This window comes from Lemur catta, chromosome 4 (assembly GCF_020740605.2).
Source record: "Lemur catta isolate mLemCat1 chromosome 4, mLemCat1.pri, whole genome shotgun sequence".
Lineage (NCBI taxonomy): Eukaryota > Metazoa > Chordata > Mammalia > Primates > Lemuridae > Lemur > Lemur catta.
The window spans coordinates 18,721,789-18,739,791 of NC_059131.1; the positions used below are offsets into that span (position 1 = coordinate 18,721,789).

General features: G+C 42.3%; 1 protein-coding gene across 1 annotated transcript in view; it reads left to right on the forward strand.

Annotated features, from left to right (window-relative positions):
• Positions 1-9,448: 9,448 nt before the first annotated feature.
• Positions 9,449-18,003, forward strand: part of RAB10 (RAB10, member RAS oncogene family) — an 82,334-nt gene continuing 73,779 nt past the window's right edge. The window contains exon 1 of the mRNA XM_045549199.1: positions 9,449-10,270. Coding sequence (XP_045405155.1) covers positions 10,144-10,270 — 127 coding nt within the window. The 5' untranslated portion in view covers positions 9,449-10,143. The remainder of the gene's footprint in view (positions 10,271-18,003) is intronic.

The window sequence follows — 18,003 nt, forward strand, 5'->3', positions numbered from 1 at the left end:
TAGGTGTGAATGCCCAGAATCAAGACATGAGAGCTGGGCGGTGCTTGGTCTCAGGCCTAAGAGCTTCGCTATCAGTGCAGTCTGGGCAAGAGCCACCCCCAAGGCAAGGTGAAGGACATTGAGGTTATTGTGCACCCACTAAGTGTTTCACATACATTTCTTTTTCTGACCCTCACAACAACCCTGCAAGATAGGTATTGTATTCCTACTTTATAGTGACAAAAACTGGGGCTCAGGGAGGTTAGTTATTAGCCCAAGGTCACCCTCATGGCAGGCCCAGGATTCAGACCAGGCTGGCCTGGAGGTCTGGGGAGGAAACTGGCATTAGGGAGAAGGCTAACCTTGATGACTTAGCAATGAGGTCAGCGTGTGTGTTCTCTAGTCGTGTGCAGGCTCAGTCTCCACCAATACCTGGACAATATGCCAACACTTACTGTAGCTTCATGTCTAGACCAAGAAAAGGCTGAGATGAGAGGACGCATGAGAGTTTTTCTGCAGAAACACAGGCCATAAATATGGTGTCCATATTGTCCCACCCTGGTCTCTTCTGGGACTGAGCCTAGGGGTGGAATCCTGAGGAATGAGGGGGTGTCTTTACATTTAATTCTATCTTTTTCCTAAGGCAAATCCCAGAGACATTCATAGAAGGAAGACCTCGGCAGACGGTAGGAGATGCTGGTGCCCAGCTCATCCTTTCTGTCCAGGGACAGACTCCAGAGCCCTGTCCCTGTCTCCAAGGACTTGGAGATGGTCTCTTAGCTCCCTTCGGAGCTGGAGTTGCAGGCACGAGGTTGCTGCCCTGGACAATAAGGGTAGTGCATCCCCAGATGAGAGAAAGCAAGAAGCTGCCTACTAAGAGGATGCTGAGACAGGGCAGGACTGGGCTGGCCCAACCAGTTCAGTCCAGCCAGAAAGGGCAAGTCAGATCTGGCTGGGCAGGAGAGGCTGGCTAGGGGAGTGGTGCTGACTCAGGGCCTGTCAAGTCAGGTGACAACCAAGGACAGCTGTTGCCTGGGTGTTTTTAGAAAACTTTGGCTGCCAACCACTCTCTCACGAGCTGCTGCGGCACCTACTCATAAGTAGGCAGAGAAAACGAGGGCATGCTCTTCGTCATAAGCTCTGGCTGAGCCGTATTAATATCTGGCTATGCTTGTGTTGATCCTTCCACAATATACCTGGAAAACAGGAGCAGAAATTAATCAAGAGGCTTCCAAATCCCCTTTGAATTCTCTTAAAATCACTTATCTTTTCTGCTTAGATCTTTTAGGCACCTTGCCAGGTATCCAGAGTAGCGGTTAAGAGAGCAGGCACTGAAGTTAGGAGGGCTTGGGATCAAAACCTAACTTTATCACTTATTATTTGTATGACTGATCAAGTTAAAAAAAACAACTTTTAATTATGGAAAATTTTGAATATATACAAATTATACATATTACTATAATGAACTGCCACATACTCATGATTCAGCTTGAATAATCATCAACCCACAAAAATCTTGTTCCATCTATACTCTACGCATCCCCATTCCCTACAATTATTTCGAAGAAGATCCCAGGCATCATCTCATTCTATCCTTCTTAACTTTTTTAAACTGATGTTTCCTCATCTGAAAATAGGGATTATAATAGTCCTTGCCTCAAAGCATCACTGAGAGGTCATGCCTATGAAAAGGGCCAACACAATGCAGGGACTCAGTACATGAAAACTCATATTATTAGATAAAACATAAAAATAGGACAAGTCTCTGTCACTTTCCTACCACCCTGCCTGTGCCTCTCTTTCCTCCTAGAGACCCCCCCTTCTAGCATCTGAGGACTCTCTTCCCTGCCAGCACTAGGCCTGGTGCTACCGTCACAGGAGCGTTAGGATGACTGCCCAGCCCGGCCGGGTCTCAGGACAGGCTGCTGGAGGGAGGCAGTTTAGACACAGGAAAGAGGGATCGAAGCTGCAGCAGCCATGGAGGGGAGGTTGGCAGACAGGAGCCAAGTTTGAACACATGTACAGCACATCCAAGTGCCAAGGTCAGTAGAAGATGAGAAAAAAAAAGTGGACACAGAGTGAATGTTACCTAGAGCTGGAGTCATTCTGGGAGTTCCAGCAGAAACAGCTGTGTGAGTCAGGGGTCTTGATTTGGAATTTAAAAAAGAACACAGGCCGGGTGTTGTGGCTCATACCTGGAATCCCAGCACTTTGAGAGGCTGAGGTGGGAAGATTGCTTTGCCCAGGAGTTCGAGGCTACAGTAAGCCATCATCCCACCACTACACTCCAGCTTGGGCAACAGAGTGAGACCTCATCTCTTTAAAAAAAAAAAAGGACATAAATTTATCAATAGGCTATTGGGAAGTTCTCAGAATTACTGGGAAGGCTGGAGAACCAGGTTCAGGAATTGGGGACAGAAACAGGCCACAAATCCAGTCTGGACCTGGGATCCCATCTGGCTCTGGGGGCCTACAGGTGCCCTGGAAATGAATTGCTGCTGCTGCACCACTGCCCTCAGTATATCCCCCACTGTGCCTGCTTCTTTGTGTCATTGTCCTCCAAGAGTCAAGGTTTTGGGCTGGTGCTTGTGATTGGTAGAGCTCAGCTCATGTCTCCACAGCCTAGGTGTGTGTTTGGGATTGGGGTGGGGTTGGGGAGTGGTGCTGGGGAAGGGAATACAGAGGGAGGAGGCCTCTGCCACTGAAAACTCAAAGTGGAGAATTTTCTAGTCAAAGAAAGGGAGCTTGACACTGGGCAGTCAGAGACCTGACAAATGTCCATTATGCAAGGACGTGAGTGTGAACACTGGGGAGGGTGGGGGAATGGCACTGGTAGGAACAAGCAAAGAAACAGCATCCCTATTTGGCTGTCAAGGACACCAGCGCACTGAGGCAGGGCAGAAGGCAGTGGAACCCTAAATGCACAAGCCACATGGGCAAGGGCCTGGCTTCCTCTTGGGGGTACTTTGGACAATAGAGATGGCTGCTCTTAGATATTATTGCGGCAGTGTCTAACTCAATTGGCACGTAGTATGAGGGCTTTTGCTACTCTGTGTTTCTACCCACTCTCTGGCTCCAGGAAAGAGGTGGGGCAGCCTGCAAATAACTGGGTGTTTATTACCAAGAGCTGGAACCAGACAGGGCAAGGCAAAAGCTGACAGCTGACAGCTGAGAGTTGAGCACTGAGCTTTGGGACCAGACAATTCCATGAAGTCTGGGCTTCCACGACCAAATAAATGTGATGAAATAAATGTCACATTAAAAAATTTGCATAACTATTGTTATGCTGTGTGGCAATTAGAGTAAATAGCCAGAATCTGTATTCTTTTTATCAATCCAAATAAAATATTTGGGGCCTTTTCCCCCTCACTTTGATATTTTTCTGATATCTATAAGGAGTATCAATATCAATATCAATTTCCTCTACCTCCATGTCCAATTTAATCTCCTCCTCACTTTTGTTTAAAAATTTAGATCTGGGATGCAGAATACTAAGTTAATCATGTTCCTCACTTCTTAGCACACTGCCACTGACTGGGGGGTCTGCGCAAGATCCCACTCATTTTACACTTTTCCTCTTCTTTCCCTCTCATTGCCCTCCCCCTCCGCAGGTTCCATCTCTAACATGTCTGACATATGCCAGTAAATATGTGTGAAACCTCATAAAATAAAGTATGTTTTTGTGTGTTTTTAATTTACACGAATGGCATCATATTATAACTTGTTTTCTGTTTCCTTCGTTTCAGCTTACCATGTTGCTGAATGTGCAGCGAGTTAGTAGCTTCATATAGCATGTGGAATGGGCCATGGACAAGCCTGCAATAGGCCCAAAAGTACAACAAAGAACTTTCTTACATGGTAAGTGGTAGACCCTTGAATCCTGACCTGGCCTCTTCCCCAGACTAATCCTATAAAAACTCAGTCCCAACTCTGAACTCATTAGACCAGTTTCCTCCTTCTGCCTGGCCTGCATGGATCACTAGAGCTTGGGCATATTTCTATGAGGAACTAGGAAGGCATCATTCTTTGCTTTGCTTATTTGCCAGTTTATTAGTAAACTGAAGTGCTAACAACTTTGACTTGGGCCTGACTTATGATATTAGCCGATTTTCAAACCCAACCCAACCCTTTGTGATCTGGACTAACTCCACGTGCATCTCCCATACTTTATTCACTCATTCCCCTAGTAACAGATGCTTAGATTGGTTCCAACATCTAGCTACCACCAACAAAGCCATGATGAACCTGTGAGGGAATTTCTCTTGAATGCACCCAGAAGTGGCCTTGTTGGGTCACAGACACATACGTCACTTATTAAATATTGCCTAGTTGCTTTCCAGAATGGCTGGATCAGATTGCATGCTCAACAGCTATGCATGAGAGTTCCTATCTCTCCACATCCTCACCCACACTTGGTGTTATTCATTTTTCTAATTTTTGTCATTCTGATGGGTGGAAAATATTATTGTTTGAATTTGAATTTCCCTGATTTCAAATGAATTTGAACATTTCTTCAAATACTCGTATACTTCTCTGAATTGTCTGCTACTCATCTTTGTCTATTTTAAATTTGTATATGTAAAAGTATATATGAAATATAATATTCATCCTAATTTATTGAATAGTTTTAGTTACAATGCAAAGTTAATCTGGAAGGTGGTTTTCAAACTACCTCAGTCTTAGACAGTATCCCAATTGGCCTTTATTTCTATTACCTGCTAGTGGTAGCCTGATCTGGGTATTGCCACATGATCATGTCCTCAGCTCAAGCACAGTGTTCAATTATCAGCGTCACACTCTAAGAGGGACATAAGCAAAGAAGAATGGTGGTGATGATAGTTATCTGAGAATTATCTTCTGTGGAAGAAAGTGAGCTTGGAGCAGCTTAAAGGAAAACAACAATGCTATCTTCAGATAGTTGAAGAGCTGTCATGTGGAACTGGGGAAAGGTTTATTCTGTGTTTCTCCAGAGGACAGAATTAAAACAAATGGGTGATATTACAGGAAAGCACATTTATTCTCAGTCTGTGGAACACTTTTCTGTTAGAAACACCCAGCCCTGCAATAGGCTCTCTTTGCATTGCAAGCTCACTGGTAATGTTGACAGAGAGGCTAGTTAGGACATTTCTGCATGAAGCAGGAAATTAGTTTAGATGACTTTCAAGATTTCTTGCAATGCAGATGTAAATTAATATAACTAACGTTTCTTGAGCTCCTACTACGTGCAAGACACCAGCCTGGGTGTTACAGGGGATAAAACAGTTGTTCCTCAGAGTTTACAATCTTGTAGAGGGAAGAGAATCAATATTTAATGAATGACCAATCCCCCTGCCAAGTTCTTTGCATGGATTATTTTAATCTTCACAATAACTTGATTAAGTAGCTACTGATAACTGCGTTTTCCAGATGAGGAATCTGAAATTCAGTTTTGGTTTTGTAATTGTAGTTGTCTAAGATCACCCAGCTAAAATGAGGTGGAACAGAGATTCAAGATCAGATCCCTGTGATTGAGTTATGTCATGCTGTGAGTCTATGAATTTATAAGCCATAAGAATAGCTTCATATTTCTTGGCTTTGCACAGGGTTAAACCCTCTCCCTTCTTGTCATTGTCTTTTTAAGTCTGATGGCTGTTTTTCTAGGCCTTGACACTTGAGAATACAGTTTTCTAGAGAGCTATCTAAGGTTGAATTTGTTTCTGTTCCATTTGGGTCCCAAGGCTTTCCCTGAGCAGCCCTCTTTCCTCACTCTGCCAGTGCCCTCTGGGTTTTGAGTCCAGGAAGTGCCTTTTCTTTCCGTTTCTCATTCTTCTGTCCTGACTTTCAGGTGCTCCTATGATTTTTCCAGCCCTCTCATGCAGGTCAAGTTGCCATGCCCTGTGCTCTCTGCTCCTGTCTCTCTGTCAGTTTCTCTAAGGCTCTCTTTGCTCTTCAGAGCTCTGGCCTCTTCTGCTATAAATATTCCAAGCTCCTTGGACTGGGGAAGCCTTATAGCTCTGTTTTGCATGGACCAATCCAGGGGTTTACTATGCACACCTTCATATTGAAAGAGAACCACTATGTTTATGTATGTCTTGGTGCTCTCCATTTTCTGAGTAGCATGAATTGAGCGCTTATTACTTTAATAAGTACACGAATATCCAATTATTAGAAAATAGATAATCATCCTTTGCCTTGGATGATTCTTTTTCTTCTCTCTTTCCTTTTTTTTTTTTTTATTTGAAAAAAACACTTTAGTGGTAGGATGATTCTTTTGTTTTCCTTTGGAAAGAGAAGTTAACTTGTAAATATGTAGTCCCTACACTAGTTAGGGTTCTTAATTTACCGTCACAGATGCCCATTTTATTCTTGTTTTCCTAGAGTCACAGATATTCCTTCCATGCATGGATCACTTCTACTGGCTTCAGTGGCAGATATGGCTTGATGTTTAGGCCTCACTCCAGCAAAGCTTTAGTTAACTTTAAGGAATCTAAATGCTAAGTACTGGCTGAGCCTCCCAATTCTCATCTTCACGTAATATGATGTCCTGTGGAGGTTTTCTTCCTTTTCCCTTGCCCATTTAATCCTGGTTCAGCCACTAAGAGTGTGATCTTTCGCAAATCCCTAAACTCTCTCAGCCTCAGACTCCTATTCTGTAAATTAAGTGCAGGAGTTGAATTATGATTTAAAAGAGCCAAGTGTGGTAGTGCTCATTTGTAATCCCAACTACTGGTGAGGCTGAGGCTGGAGAATTGCTTGAGCCCAGGAGTTCAAGGTTACAGTGAGCTATGATCACACTACCGCACTCCAGCCTGGGCAGCAAAGTGAGACTCTATTCCTAAAAAATTAAAAAATAAACAACATTACCAGAAGATATCACAGCTGTAAAAGTCTATGATCCTGATCCGATAATAAAGTTTGTTAATAAATATAATTAATTCCTAGAGTTTCAGAATATGGGCCCATGGGGACAGGGTTTTAATTGATAAAACTGTTGGAAACAACTGGAATAAACAATGAAGTTAAAAAATTTTCAATTGATATATAATATTTGCACATATTTATGGGGTACATGTGATATTTTGATACATGCGTTCAACATGTAATGAACAAATCAGGGTAATTGGGCTATCCATTACCTTAAATAGTTAACATTTCTTTGTGTCCTAAAAAATTTCTTTGGGTTTAAAAAATTTTTAGCTGCCTATTGCCCCGAACTTTAAAATTTTTTATTATTATTTTATTTTTATTATTTTTTTAGAGATGGGTCTCACTCAGTCACCATGCTGGAATGCAGTGGCACAATCACAGCTCACTGCAGCCTTGAACTTGTGGACACAAGCATCCTCCTGCCTCAGTCTTCCAAGTAGCTGGAACTACAGGTGTGTTTCACCATGCCTAGCTAATTTTAAAAAATTTTTGTAGAAAGAAGTTCTCACTATATTGCCTAGGCTGGTCTTGAACTCTTGGTCTCTAACAATCCTCCTGCTTTGGTCTCCCAAAGTGCAGAGATTATATGCACAAGCCAACGTGCCTGGCCACTCCCAACATTTACGTAGTGGTATTACTCTCCAAATTAGGCTTTCTACATTAATAAAAATCTTAACAATTTTAAAATGCTTTATAACATTGGGGCTTGAGTTAATCACACTTGTTTTGAAAGGAATAATGAAGATTATTTAATCAAGATTATTCTATGAAGATTTTCCTGAGGTGCTCAAAATTATGACTCTAAACTGATGACAAACCTGTGCAACACTGACCATTGCACACTTTGTGATTTTTATAGCTAGCTTAGGTTAGAATTGCTGGTATTATCGTAAGACACTCCCAACCAGAGGAAAAATGATTCACAGAAAGTTTAAGTGACAAGACTAAGAAGAGCTTTCAGAGAACACAACTGAAGAGGAAGATGTGTTAGTGAAGACAAATATCCTTAGTAATGAAGCTTTAGAGGGGTGGCTGGGAAGAAAGGAAGCGTGTAAGACAAGTCCTTAAAGCAGCAGTCCCCAACCTTTTTGGCACCAGGGACTAGTTTCATGGAAGACAATTTTTCCACGGACGCGGGTGGAGGGGTAGGCGGAGCTCAGGCGGTGATGTAAACGATGGGGAGCGCTGTAAATACAGACGAAGCTTTGCTTGCTGGCTGCTTACCTCCTGCTGTGCCTCCCTCCCTTCCGAAGTTTCATGGAAGACAATTTTTGACGCACCCGCGGTGGGGGCGGGGGAAGGGGTGGCAGAGCTCTGCGGATGGTCCCTAAAAGGCCACAGACCATACTGGTCCACAGCCCGGGGGGTTGGGGACTACAGCTTTAATGAATGTGAGATTGAAGTTACTAGAACTGCCTTCACGACTTATTTTAATTACATACCAAATACACATTTTGGTGATGGTGGGGTTGTGCATGTGTAAGAATGTACTTTTTACTTTTCTTTCCCTGTCTCTTACTTTCCAGATGTTCCAGGGTTTCCTACTTTATGAGGTTGAACCAGCTCACCAGGTTCAACTACTCTGTCATCACATCTTTGGTGTGCTTGAGGGACTAGCACACTGAGAATGGTAGGTCAGCAGCATGAATATTTCAACTCCAGAAAGGAAGACGAGAAAAAGGGAGGTGTAAATAAGTATGATGGGGAGAAAGGGAGAGAGGGAGTAAGGTGACTTAAAAGAAAATGTAAGAAGCTCACGCCTGTAATACTAGGACTCTGGGATGAGGAGGCCAGAGGATTGTCGAAGGCCAGGAGTTCCAGGCCAGCAAGCGTGAGACCCCACCTCTACAAAAAACAGAAAAATTAGCAGGACGTGGTGGCTCCACCACCTTTCAGTTTTCTACCCAGTGGTGAGACTTTGGCAGCAGGGAGGGCCCGCCTCTTCCGTATAGAGCTCTTGGCTCCTGCGGATTCCAAAACGACGGCAAAGGCCTAGAGCAGGTTCTTTGAGCACAGCACTGAAGCTCCCACTTGGCGGGGAGGTGCTCCCTACGCCCCGGTGTTCCTCAGCCTTCCTCTCTCGGCCCAGGAAGGCCGATTACATCATCCCAACCCCAGCAGCGTGGCCAGTTTTCCCATTTCAAACTCCTTGCTCCGTAAGTAAACCGGTATGGAGCCCTGGTGTTTCTCCTGTCACGGCTAGCCCACGACGGAGAGCACTCCAGCAGGCGTCCCGTTTTAGCAAAGTGTCCATTAAGTGACCCAGGGCGCTACTTTTTCTCGAATTTAGGAGCTACGCCTACACAGGAGTCCATGGCCACCCAAGCCCATCGCTGCGCCGAGCTCTTCAGCTCCACACACCACACAAACGCCGCGCGAAGGAACCCCCAACGCAGTGCGCCGGGCGACCCCGGGAAGCAAAAGAGGGGGCGGGGTCCCCGGCTACTCCACCGTGCTGCGCCTGCGCAGTCACTGGGCAGCGCCTCCCGCGGGGCGTGCTCGTAGCGCTGCGCACCCTATCAGGCGGCCACAGGGAGCGCGCCCGCGGCCTCGCCCTCTCGAGCCCCGCCCCTCTCGCCTCTCAGTCGGGCCTCAGACTGAGGCTCGGAGACCTGAGCGCTCCACTCTTCACCCCTACGTGCCCCACACCCTCTTGCGCGCGTGCGCAGAGGCGGACCGCAGGGCGAGGGCGGGAGGGAAGGGCGGGCGTACGTCCTTGCGTGCGTCTCAGGCAGCGCGCACGCCGGCGTGAGAGGGCACGGGGAAAAGGTGGCTCAGGCCGGGGCGGCTCGGCTTCCTGGGGCTATGTAGCTGAGCTCGTCGGCTCGGGGGTCCTCCTTCGCTCTCTTCGCCGGGTGTTAGCGCCGGAGTTTCTGCTCCGGAGAGAGACTGTCCTCACGCCCGCCGCGCTCCCTCGACGGCAGAGCTCGCTTGCTCGACCGTGGGAGCGTCCCGGCCGAGCAGCCCTGAAGGGGGAGGGGAAGCCATTTTGTCCCGACCGACTCCCCGGAACCGGGCGGAGCGGCTGGGAGAGGCTGCGGAGCCGCGGTCGCCGCCCTCGGAGGCACCGGACGCCGTCACCATCGGGGCTTCTTCAACAAGGCCGTTCGTAGGCCCCCGGCGCCCTCTCGAGTCTTCCTTTTTTCCCACGCTTCCCCGGTCCTCCGGCCTGAGAACGCCCGAGTGAGGAGTTGGCCGTAGTGAGAGGGACCGATCCCTTGGGGCCGCCGGCGGCGAGAGCCTGAGCCGCTCCTCCCAATGGCGAAGAAGACGTACGACCTGCTTTTCAAGCTGCTCCTGATCGGGGACTCGGGAGTGGGGAAGACCTGCGTCCTTTTTCGTTTTTCGGATGATGCCTTCAATACCACCTTCATTTCCACCATAGGTAAGACCGGTGGGAGGATGGTGTATGGTCTGTGTAGCTGCAGACCGTTTCTTTTACTCCAGACATCTTGCTTCCCGTAATATACGCCTTTGTTTCAGTGATTCCGATTCCAAACGACAGACCCAACTTACTGTTTGAATCGGCATCGAGCTTACTGGGGCGGGGTCTTCCCATGCTTTCCATCCGGTCTTTTGCTTTCGAGTCTCCCACTCTGCTCAGTGCCTGCTGTTACAAAATATGCAGCATTTAACCACGTTCCAGAATCCTAATTCTTTAAGCGACTGGACTGGCTTTTTCCACATTGGCGTGAAATTACTAGATGTGTGATATTTCTAAGCAATATATTTTAGAGGTTGTGATTGAAGCAGTACTAGCTGTTTGGGAAAGGCCTGAATTTATACTTTAGGGCAAAGAGAAGATTCCATCTGGTTGTAACTTAGAGTAAACTTGAGGGTTTGTGTGAAGAATAATTAAGGCAAATTAGAGGGGAAAAGTGAGTTGCCCGCGTTGACTAATCCATTGATGTGTCAAACAGTCGGAGGCTCTTCGCGCTTGGGGTGGGACTCTGTGGCATGTTTGCCTTACAGTGCTTTTGGAGTCACCAACAGAAGCAGTAATCTAAGGGAATTGATCAATTTCTGTCCTCAAACCCGACGGAATGAAGTCAAGTTCTCCCTTCTATTTTGTTTGACTCTAGAATTTACAGAAAAATATTTTTCTAGTCATAGCCATAAGGACTTTTACTGTACTTTCACCACGTTTCAGAATTAGTTGGTGTGGAAGTAAGAGCTAAAGATTGACCTTTTTAATCGGGTTTCCCGTTTATAGGAAAAGAAAAGGGAAGGCTCTAGGAAAGTCCCTTTTGACTCTGGTTAGAAAATTTAGTGGCACTAACACTAATTATGTTAAATTAATTTTATGTGAAACCCATTCCTTTCCCAATAAGTTTCTTAAAGGACACATGGTTGCCTCTGTCACTTGGAACCCAGCATTCAGCATTGGGGCAGTGCAATGAAATCCATTTTTAAACGTAACTAATTTTATATTGATGATTTAAAAAAGCACCTGCAGTCATCTAACTCTGGGAATTGTCAAAATTAAACTGATTTCAAACAGTTTATAGCATTGTTGAAATCATTGGTTTGGGCTTTTTATGAAAAAGTATCAGCTAAAATCATTTTTATAAAACAAATTATACTGAAATTGGACAAGTGATTATTTTAAGTAGATTTTATTTCACTTTGTGGGGGAAGAAATCATGATCATTATTTCCTGAGTATCATACTGTTCTGTTGGTCAGTCATAAATTTTTTGAAACTTAAAAGAACTACTTCTCTGCCTTGTGGGTTAGCGCTTCCTAGGACTTAAGTTTGCTTTTAATATTCCACTTTTAGCTGTAGCTGGGTAGGTCAGATGGTTAGATCAGTCAGCAAATACTTTTTGAGCATCTAATGCTAGGCACTGTTTTAGGCACTGGAGATAAGTGGTGAACACAGTAGACTCCTTGAAGAACATTCTACTGAGGGTAATCATAATGGAGTGTGGAAATTGCTACAGTAGTAAGCATAGGAAGGAGAGGTGACTCTTAAATTGTGTGGAGTCTGAGTAGGCCTGCATGAAGATATTTAAAATGAAGTCTGAAGGACAAATAGGAATTGGGCCAGAGGGGCCAGATAATGCCTTTCTGGAAAAGGGAGTGTAGAACAAACCTATAGTAAGGTCCAGGATTTAATTCATGGGGTAAACTTTAACTTGTTATCGAAAAGGGTGCAGGTGGAGAGTAGGAAGCAAGGCGTTAACTCCATCTACTACAGTCTTTTTGTATAGGGTGTGTATCCACAACTAAAACCCAATCCTATAGGATAATGGCATAATCTTTTTTGTAGACCTTTTACTTGGGAAAATGTGTGATGGTTTTGGATCAAGCCTGCTGGGTTAGAATCCTGGTTCCACAGGTTACTATAATAGCTGTGCAACTTTGGAAAGTTACTTAAGCTCTCTCTGCTTCATGTTCTTCATAAAAATAGCATTAAGAATAGTGTCTACCACATAGGGTAGTTGGGAAGATTTTATGTATCAGTGAGAGTAAAGCACTTAGCATGGTGCCAGGTACTTTGTAGCACAGTGCATATTAGCTGTATATAGAATACGTGACTGTTCTGCTGAAGTGTGGCAGAACTGTTACTTTACGGATTGAATGTCCTGCACAGTGGTCACCCAAATATTTGTTGGTGCTCTGTTGAACAATTTCACTTTAGAATTTGACATTTTCATAGTTTGATATAAAAATGTTTGACATTCACATATATAAGATGTTGAATAGTGTAAGCTTAGAAAATGAATAAAATTCTGAGTACAGCTCAAACACATTCATGTATTAGCTCTGTTCACAGGTTTAGAAGTCTCCTGTTGCCTCAAACCAGTGCTGTCCAAAAGAAGTAATGTCAGCCACATAATATTTTTAAAATGACAAATGTAAAATGGTAAAAGAAAATTTTAATAATGTATTTTAACTCGTATCTAAAGTGTTATTTAATATTTTATTGTGTAATCAAGATTTAAAAAATTGTTGACATATTTTACATTCTTTTTCTCTGTTGTGTAAATTATACTTACAGCTCATCTCAGTTTAGATTAGGTATATTTTAAGTGCTTGATAACCACATGTGGCTAGTGGCTACCATATTGGACAGTGCATCTCTCTAAATAATCTAGAGTAGCCAGTTGAAATACTTTTCGTGTGTGTGGTGTGTGTGTATGTTTATTTTTAAGCCTGGGAGCCATAGGTTCAAGTTGCCTTGAATATATGCTCCCCCTAGAAATAATTTGAATGTGTACTACTTTTAGGATACTTTAAATTTTCTCTCTTTCTTTCTTTCTTTTCTTTTTTTTTTTAAGGTACTTGAGCCTGGAAATATATTTTAAATTTTATCAGGTGACTAGAGTTTGTTGTTTTTTTAATCTAGAGTATTCACTTAAGTATAAATGATAGTGAAATGTGTGAGTTGTCACTTGACTGTTAAAACATCCTGGGGAGTTTGTATAGAAGTAGTTATCTTACAGCTGTTTAGAAGGACCAGACTGCTAAAATAAGGCAGGCCCTCAGTATTTCATGCACAGTCATTTTAGCTTCTTACTGGCTATTCTTTGAAGAAATAATTTTTGTAGATTTATGGTGCTTATAATATCACAAAGACTACTGTATTTATATTTTTCTGTAAATTTTCAATTCTCACACATCCGTATTAGAAATTATGTATCTTTATGGTCAGATTTATTGCAGACAGAGTTGCAAAATCAAATTAATGGTATGTTCCACACTCAGCCAATCTCAGAGTGAGCCCAGGGGCACTAGAATATAAGTTGAACAAGGGCAGAGATCTTTTTTTTTTTTTTTCTGATACCAGCTAAGCACCTAGGAGAGTACCTGCATTTAATGGATGCACAATAAATAATGAATAAAGGAAGACAGGTAGGTAGACAGGTAGTACAATCAGGGTCCTCCTTAATATGAGATTGGGGCTAGTTTATTTTAATATTTTCCTTCTTACCCACTTTTTGAGCATTATGTGAAGTAAGTTGGGATCAGATTTTACTTAAGAATATTAGCTATTTGGCTAATAGAGCAATTTTAGGGTAAGACTGGTCTTAGAAATTCAAAGACTATTTGAAAAGTAATTGTTTAAGATAGTTACTGGTTCTGGATGAGCAGATTTCAGTGGTTGATTTGAACATAACTGTCTTGGTAGTATGAGCTCAGGAAAGCATCACCCATTAGTGTGATATGGTACTTACATGGACTTGTCCCCAAAGCACAAATTTTTAGCAGGCTGTTTCTATTGGATGTCCTACATTTTGCTGTCATTAATTCTCCCTCCACCCCTAGACTTACTACTTTTTCCATAGGGAATATCTTCCATTGGGAAATAGTCTCTAGGCTGCATGTAAGAAATTAAGTTGGTAAAGGCTTTTGCCCCTTGAAGGGGTATAATACATCCATTTTGTTGTCTGAGTGTTTTTGCTAAGCTCTGGAAGAGTAGATTGGTTCCACTAATGTGCATTTAATAACTGATTGATTAAATTGAACTGAGCCCATATTCTAGGGAGCAGCTACTTTTTAGAGAAATGAGCAAAAACCTTTGTCATATTAAATGTGTCTAGGTTCTGCTGTAATACTTAGGCAACAGCTGATGCTACAAGAATGCCAGAGCACCTAAGGAATTTTTCTCATTTGAACTTGTACTTTCAGGATTGATTGAAAACTATGAAGACATTCCTTTAAAGAAGATAAACAGCCAATAATTGGCACATGGAAAGATGTTCAGCATCACTAATAATTAGGGAAATGCAAATCAAAACCACAGTGAAATGTTACTTTACCCCCATCAGGATGGCTGTAATAAAAAAAACACAAAACAAGTGTTGGTGAGGATGTAGAGAAATTGGAGCCCTGGTGCACTGCTTGTGGGAATGTGAAATGGTGTAGTTGCATTGGGAAACAATATGGTGGTTGCTCAAAAAATTAAAAATGGAATTACCATAAGAACGAACCAGTCCTTCCACTTTTGAGTTTTACTCAAAAGAATTTATTATTTTTTATTCTATTTTACTTTTTTAGAGACAGGGTATTGCTCTGTAGCCCAGGCTACAGTGCAGTGGCATGATCATATCTCATTGCAGCCTCAAACTCCTGGGCTCAGTGATCTTCTTGCCTTAGCCTCCTGAGTAGCTGGGACTACAGGCAAATGCCATCATGCCGGAATAATTTAAAAAAATTTTTTAAAGACAGGATCTTGCTATGTTGCCCAGGCTGGTTTTGAACTCCTGGCCTCAAGCAATCCTCCAGCATCAGCTTCCTGAGTAGCTGGGATTATAGGCACAAGCCACTGTACATGGCCCAAAAGAATTTAAAGCAGGGACTTGAACAGGTATTTGTGTACCAGTGTTCATAGCAGCATTACTCACAATAGTCAAAAGGTAGAAACAATTTAAATGTCCATCAGTGAGTGGATGAATGGATAAACAAAGTGTGGTATATACATACGATAGAATATTACTCAGCCTTAAAAAGGAATGAAATTCTGATACATGCTACAGCATGGGTGAACCTTGAAAATGTCATACTAAGTAAAATAAACCAGGTGCAAAAGGTCAAATAATATGTGAGGTACCTGGAATATGCAGATTAATAGAGAAAGCAGAATAGTAGTTACCAAGGTCCTTGGGGGCAGGGTAAAAGGGGAGTTATTGCTTAATGAGCCCAGAGTTTTATTTTTATTTTAATTTATTTTTTATAGTCAGTCAAATTTAACAATGGGGCTTGTATGCCACCTTTAGTGACACTAATGTTAGTAAGAGCCCAGAGTTTTAGTTTGGGAGGGATAATGGTGATAGTTGCATAACAATGTGAATTTATTTAATGCCACTGAATTGTACTTTTAATAAAATGCACGAAAACACAAATACTGTATGATTCCCCTTATATGGGGTATCCAACGTTGTCAAATTCACAGAAACAGTTGAATGGTGGTTACCAGGGGTTAGGGGAGCAGGAAATAGGGGATTGTTTTATGGGTATAAAACAATCCATTTCAGTTTTGCAATATGAAAAAGTTCGGGATATCTGTTGCACAACAATGTGATATACTTAACACTGCTGAACTGGCCATGTTTCTTATTCTGAGAATTTCATTGTTGTGTTTGGAAAACAAAAATCAATGATAGGACAGTTTTCCTACCTATCAATTTGACTTTGAAAAGTAGAGTTGCTGTGGTGTTTTTTGTTTTGGAGTGGGGGGAGTAACAAATCTCAGCACCAAATAGCAAGGATTTTGCTCCAGTTACTTGTCCTTTGCAAACTTAGAGCATAATAGAGCAAAGCTGGTAATGGTAGAGATAGTTATTTTCTTTTCAAGGATAATGGTGTATAATGGTGTACAAGGTGTGGTAAAGGGAATACTGTTTTGTTTTCTTTTTGTAAAAGGGAAAGAATGATAGAAATATTGGCAGTCTGTTTCAACTTTTAACAGTAGAAGTTTGCCCAGCAGTGCAGTGGTAGCAGCTGTGATGAACAGAGAAGTGGGGGCTTATTGACTGTTGATTTACAAATAGGAGACTTATTTTGCACAAAATGTAAATTATGTGATTAGCTGAAGAGATCTGCATGGGGAAACTGCTTATGGAAATGGTTAAGTCATAAAGGAAGAGTTTAATTTTTTATATTATTTTATTTTTAGAGACTGGTGTCTCACCATGTTGCCCAGACTAGACTTGAACTCCTGGGCTCAAGTGATTCTCCCACCGCAGCCTCCCGAGTAGCTGGGACTATGGGAACCACCATGCCCAGGTTTTTAAAAATTTAATTTGATTTTCTTTTTTATGTAAAGGAAGAGTTTAATGGAGCTACAAAGGGTGTTGAGGTTATTGTCTCAACCCATAAGATTGATTAAAGTCTTGTAAAGATCATGGAGTGGTTTCCTCAAATAGATGAATAATTGAGGGTTAATGGTATTAGTTCTGTAAATTTGGTTAAGAAAAGGAATTTGAAAAGATGATTAGAACAAAATTGTGTTCAAGGAAACTCAGTGTGAAGGGAAATCTGAAATGAGAAGAGTGTTTTCTTTGAAGACAGTGCCATGTATATTGGGTCGCATGCATAAGTGATTGCTTGATGTTTATTCTTCTTTCCAGAGATGAAAAATAATGTTTTTGAGGAAAACAGCAACTGGTGATGGAATGCTACGTTTCCAATATGACCAGAAACAGAGCATCCAAGGTTGTAAAACATTAGAAAATGGAAAAACCATCTTTTTGGAGACCCAAAAAGTAGAAATCAAAATCAGAACAGAGGACAGTGTTGATGTGTTTCTTTCATATTATTAGCAATGCTTATGCAGAATTTTTTAATGGAAATTTTTATTAAGATAATTGTAGATTCACATGCAGTTATAAAAGATAATACAGAGGGATCCCTTGTACACGTTGCCCAGTTTCTCTTTTTTTTTTTGTTTTGAGACAGAGTCTTACTCTGTTGCCCAGGCTAGAGTGCTGTGGCGCCGGCCTGGCTCAAGCAATCCTCCTGCCTCAGCCTCCCAAGTAGCTGGGACTACAGGCATGTACCACCATGCCCGGCTAATTTTTCTATATATGTTCTTAGCTGTCCATATAATTTCTTTCTATTTTTAGTAGAGACAAGGTCTCGCTCTTGCTCAGGCTGGTCTCGAACTCCAGAGCTCAAACAATCCGCCTGCCTCGGCCTCCCGGAGTGCTACCCGGTTTCTCTTAATGATAACATTTTTGAGAAAGTGTGGTATAACATCACAACCAGGACATTGACTTCTGGTGTGTAATACACCACTATTAAAATTTCCCCAGTTTTATTTGTATTCATTTGTGTATATTAAATTCTTTATAATTTACCACTCGTGTTGGTTCGTGTATCTACCACTGTCAAACCAAGGGACAAGGATTCTTCATGTTTTCTGTAATCATACTTCCCCAGCCCCCCGTTTCTCCCCTGTAAACCTTGGTAACTATGAATCTGTCCTCCATTTCTAAAATTTTGTCATTTCACAAATGTTATGTGAATCAAATCATATAGGATGTAACCTTTTGGGATTGGCTTTTTTTCCCCCACTCAGCATAATTTCCCGGAGATTCATCCAAGTTGTGTATATCAGTAGTTCTTTTTTTATTGTAAAGTAATATTTCATGATAAGCATGTACCACATATT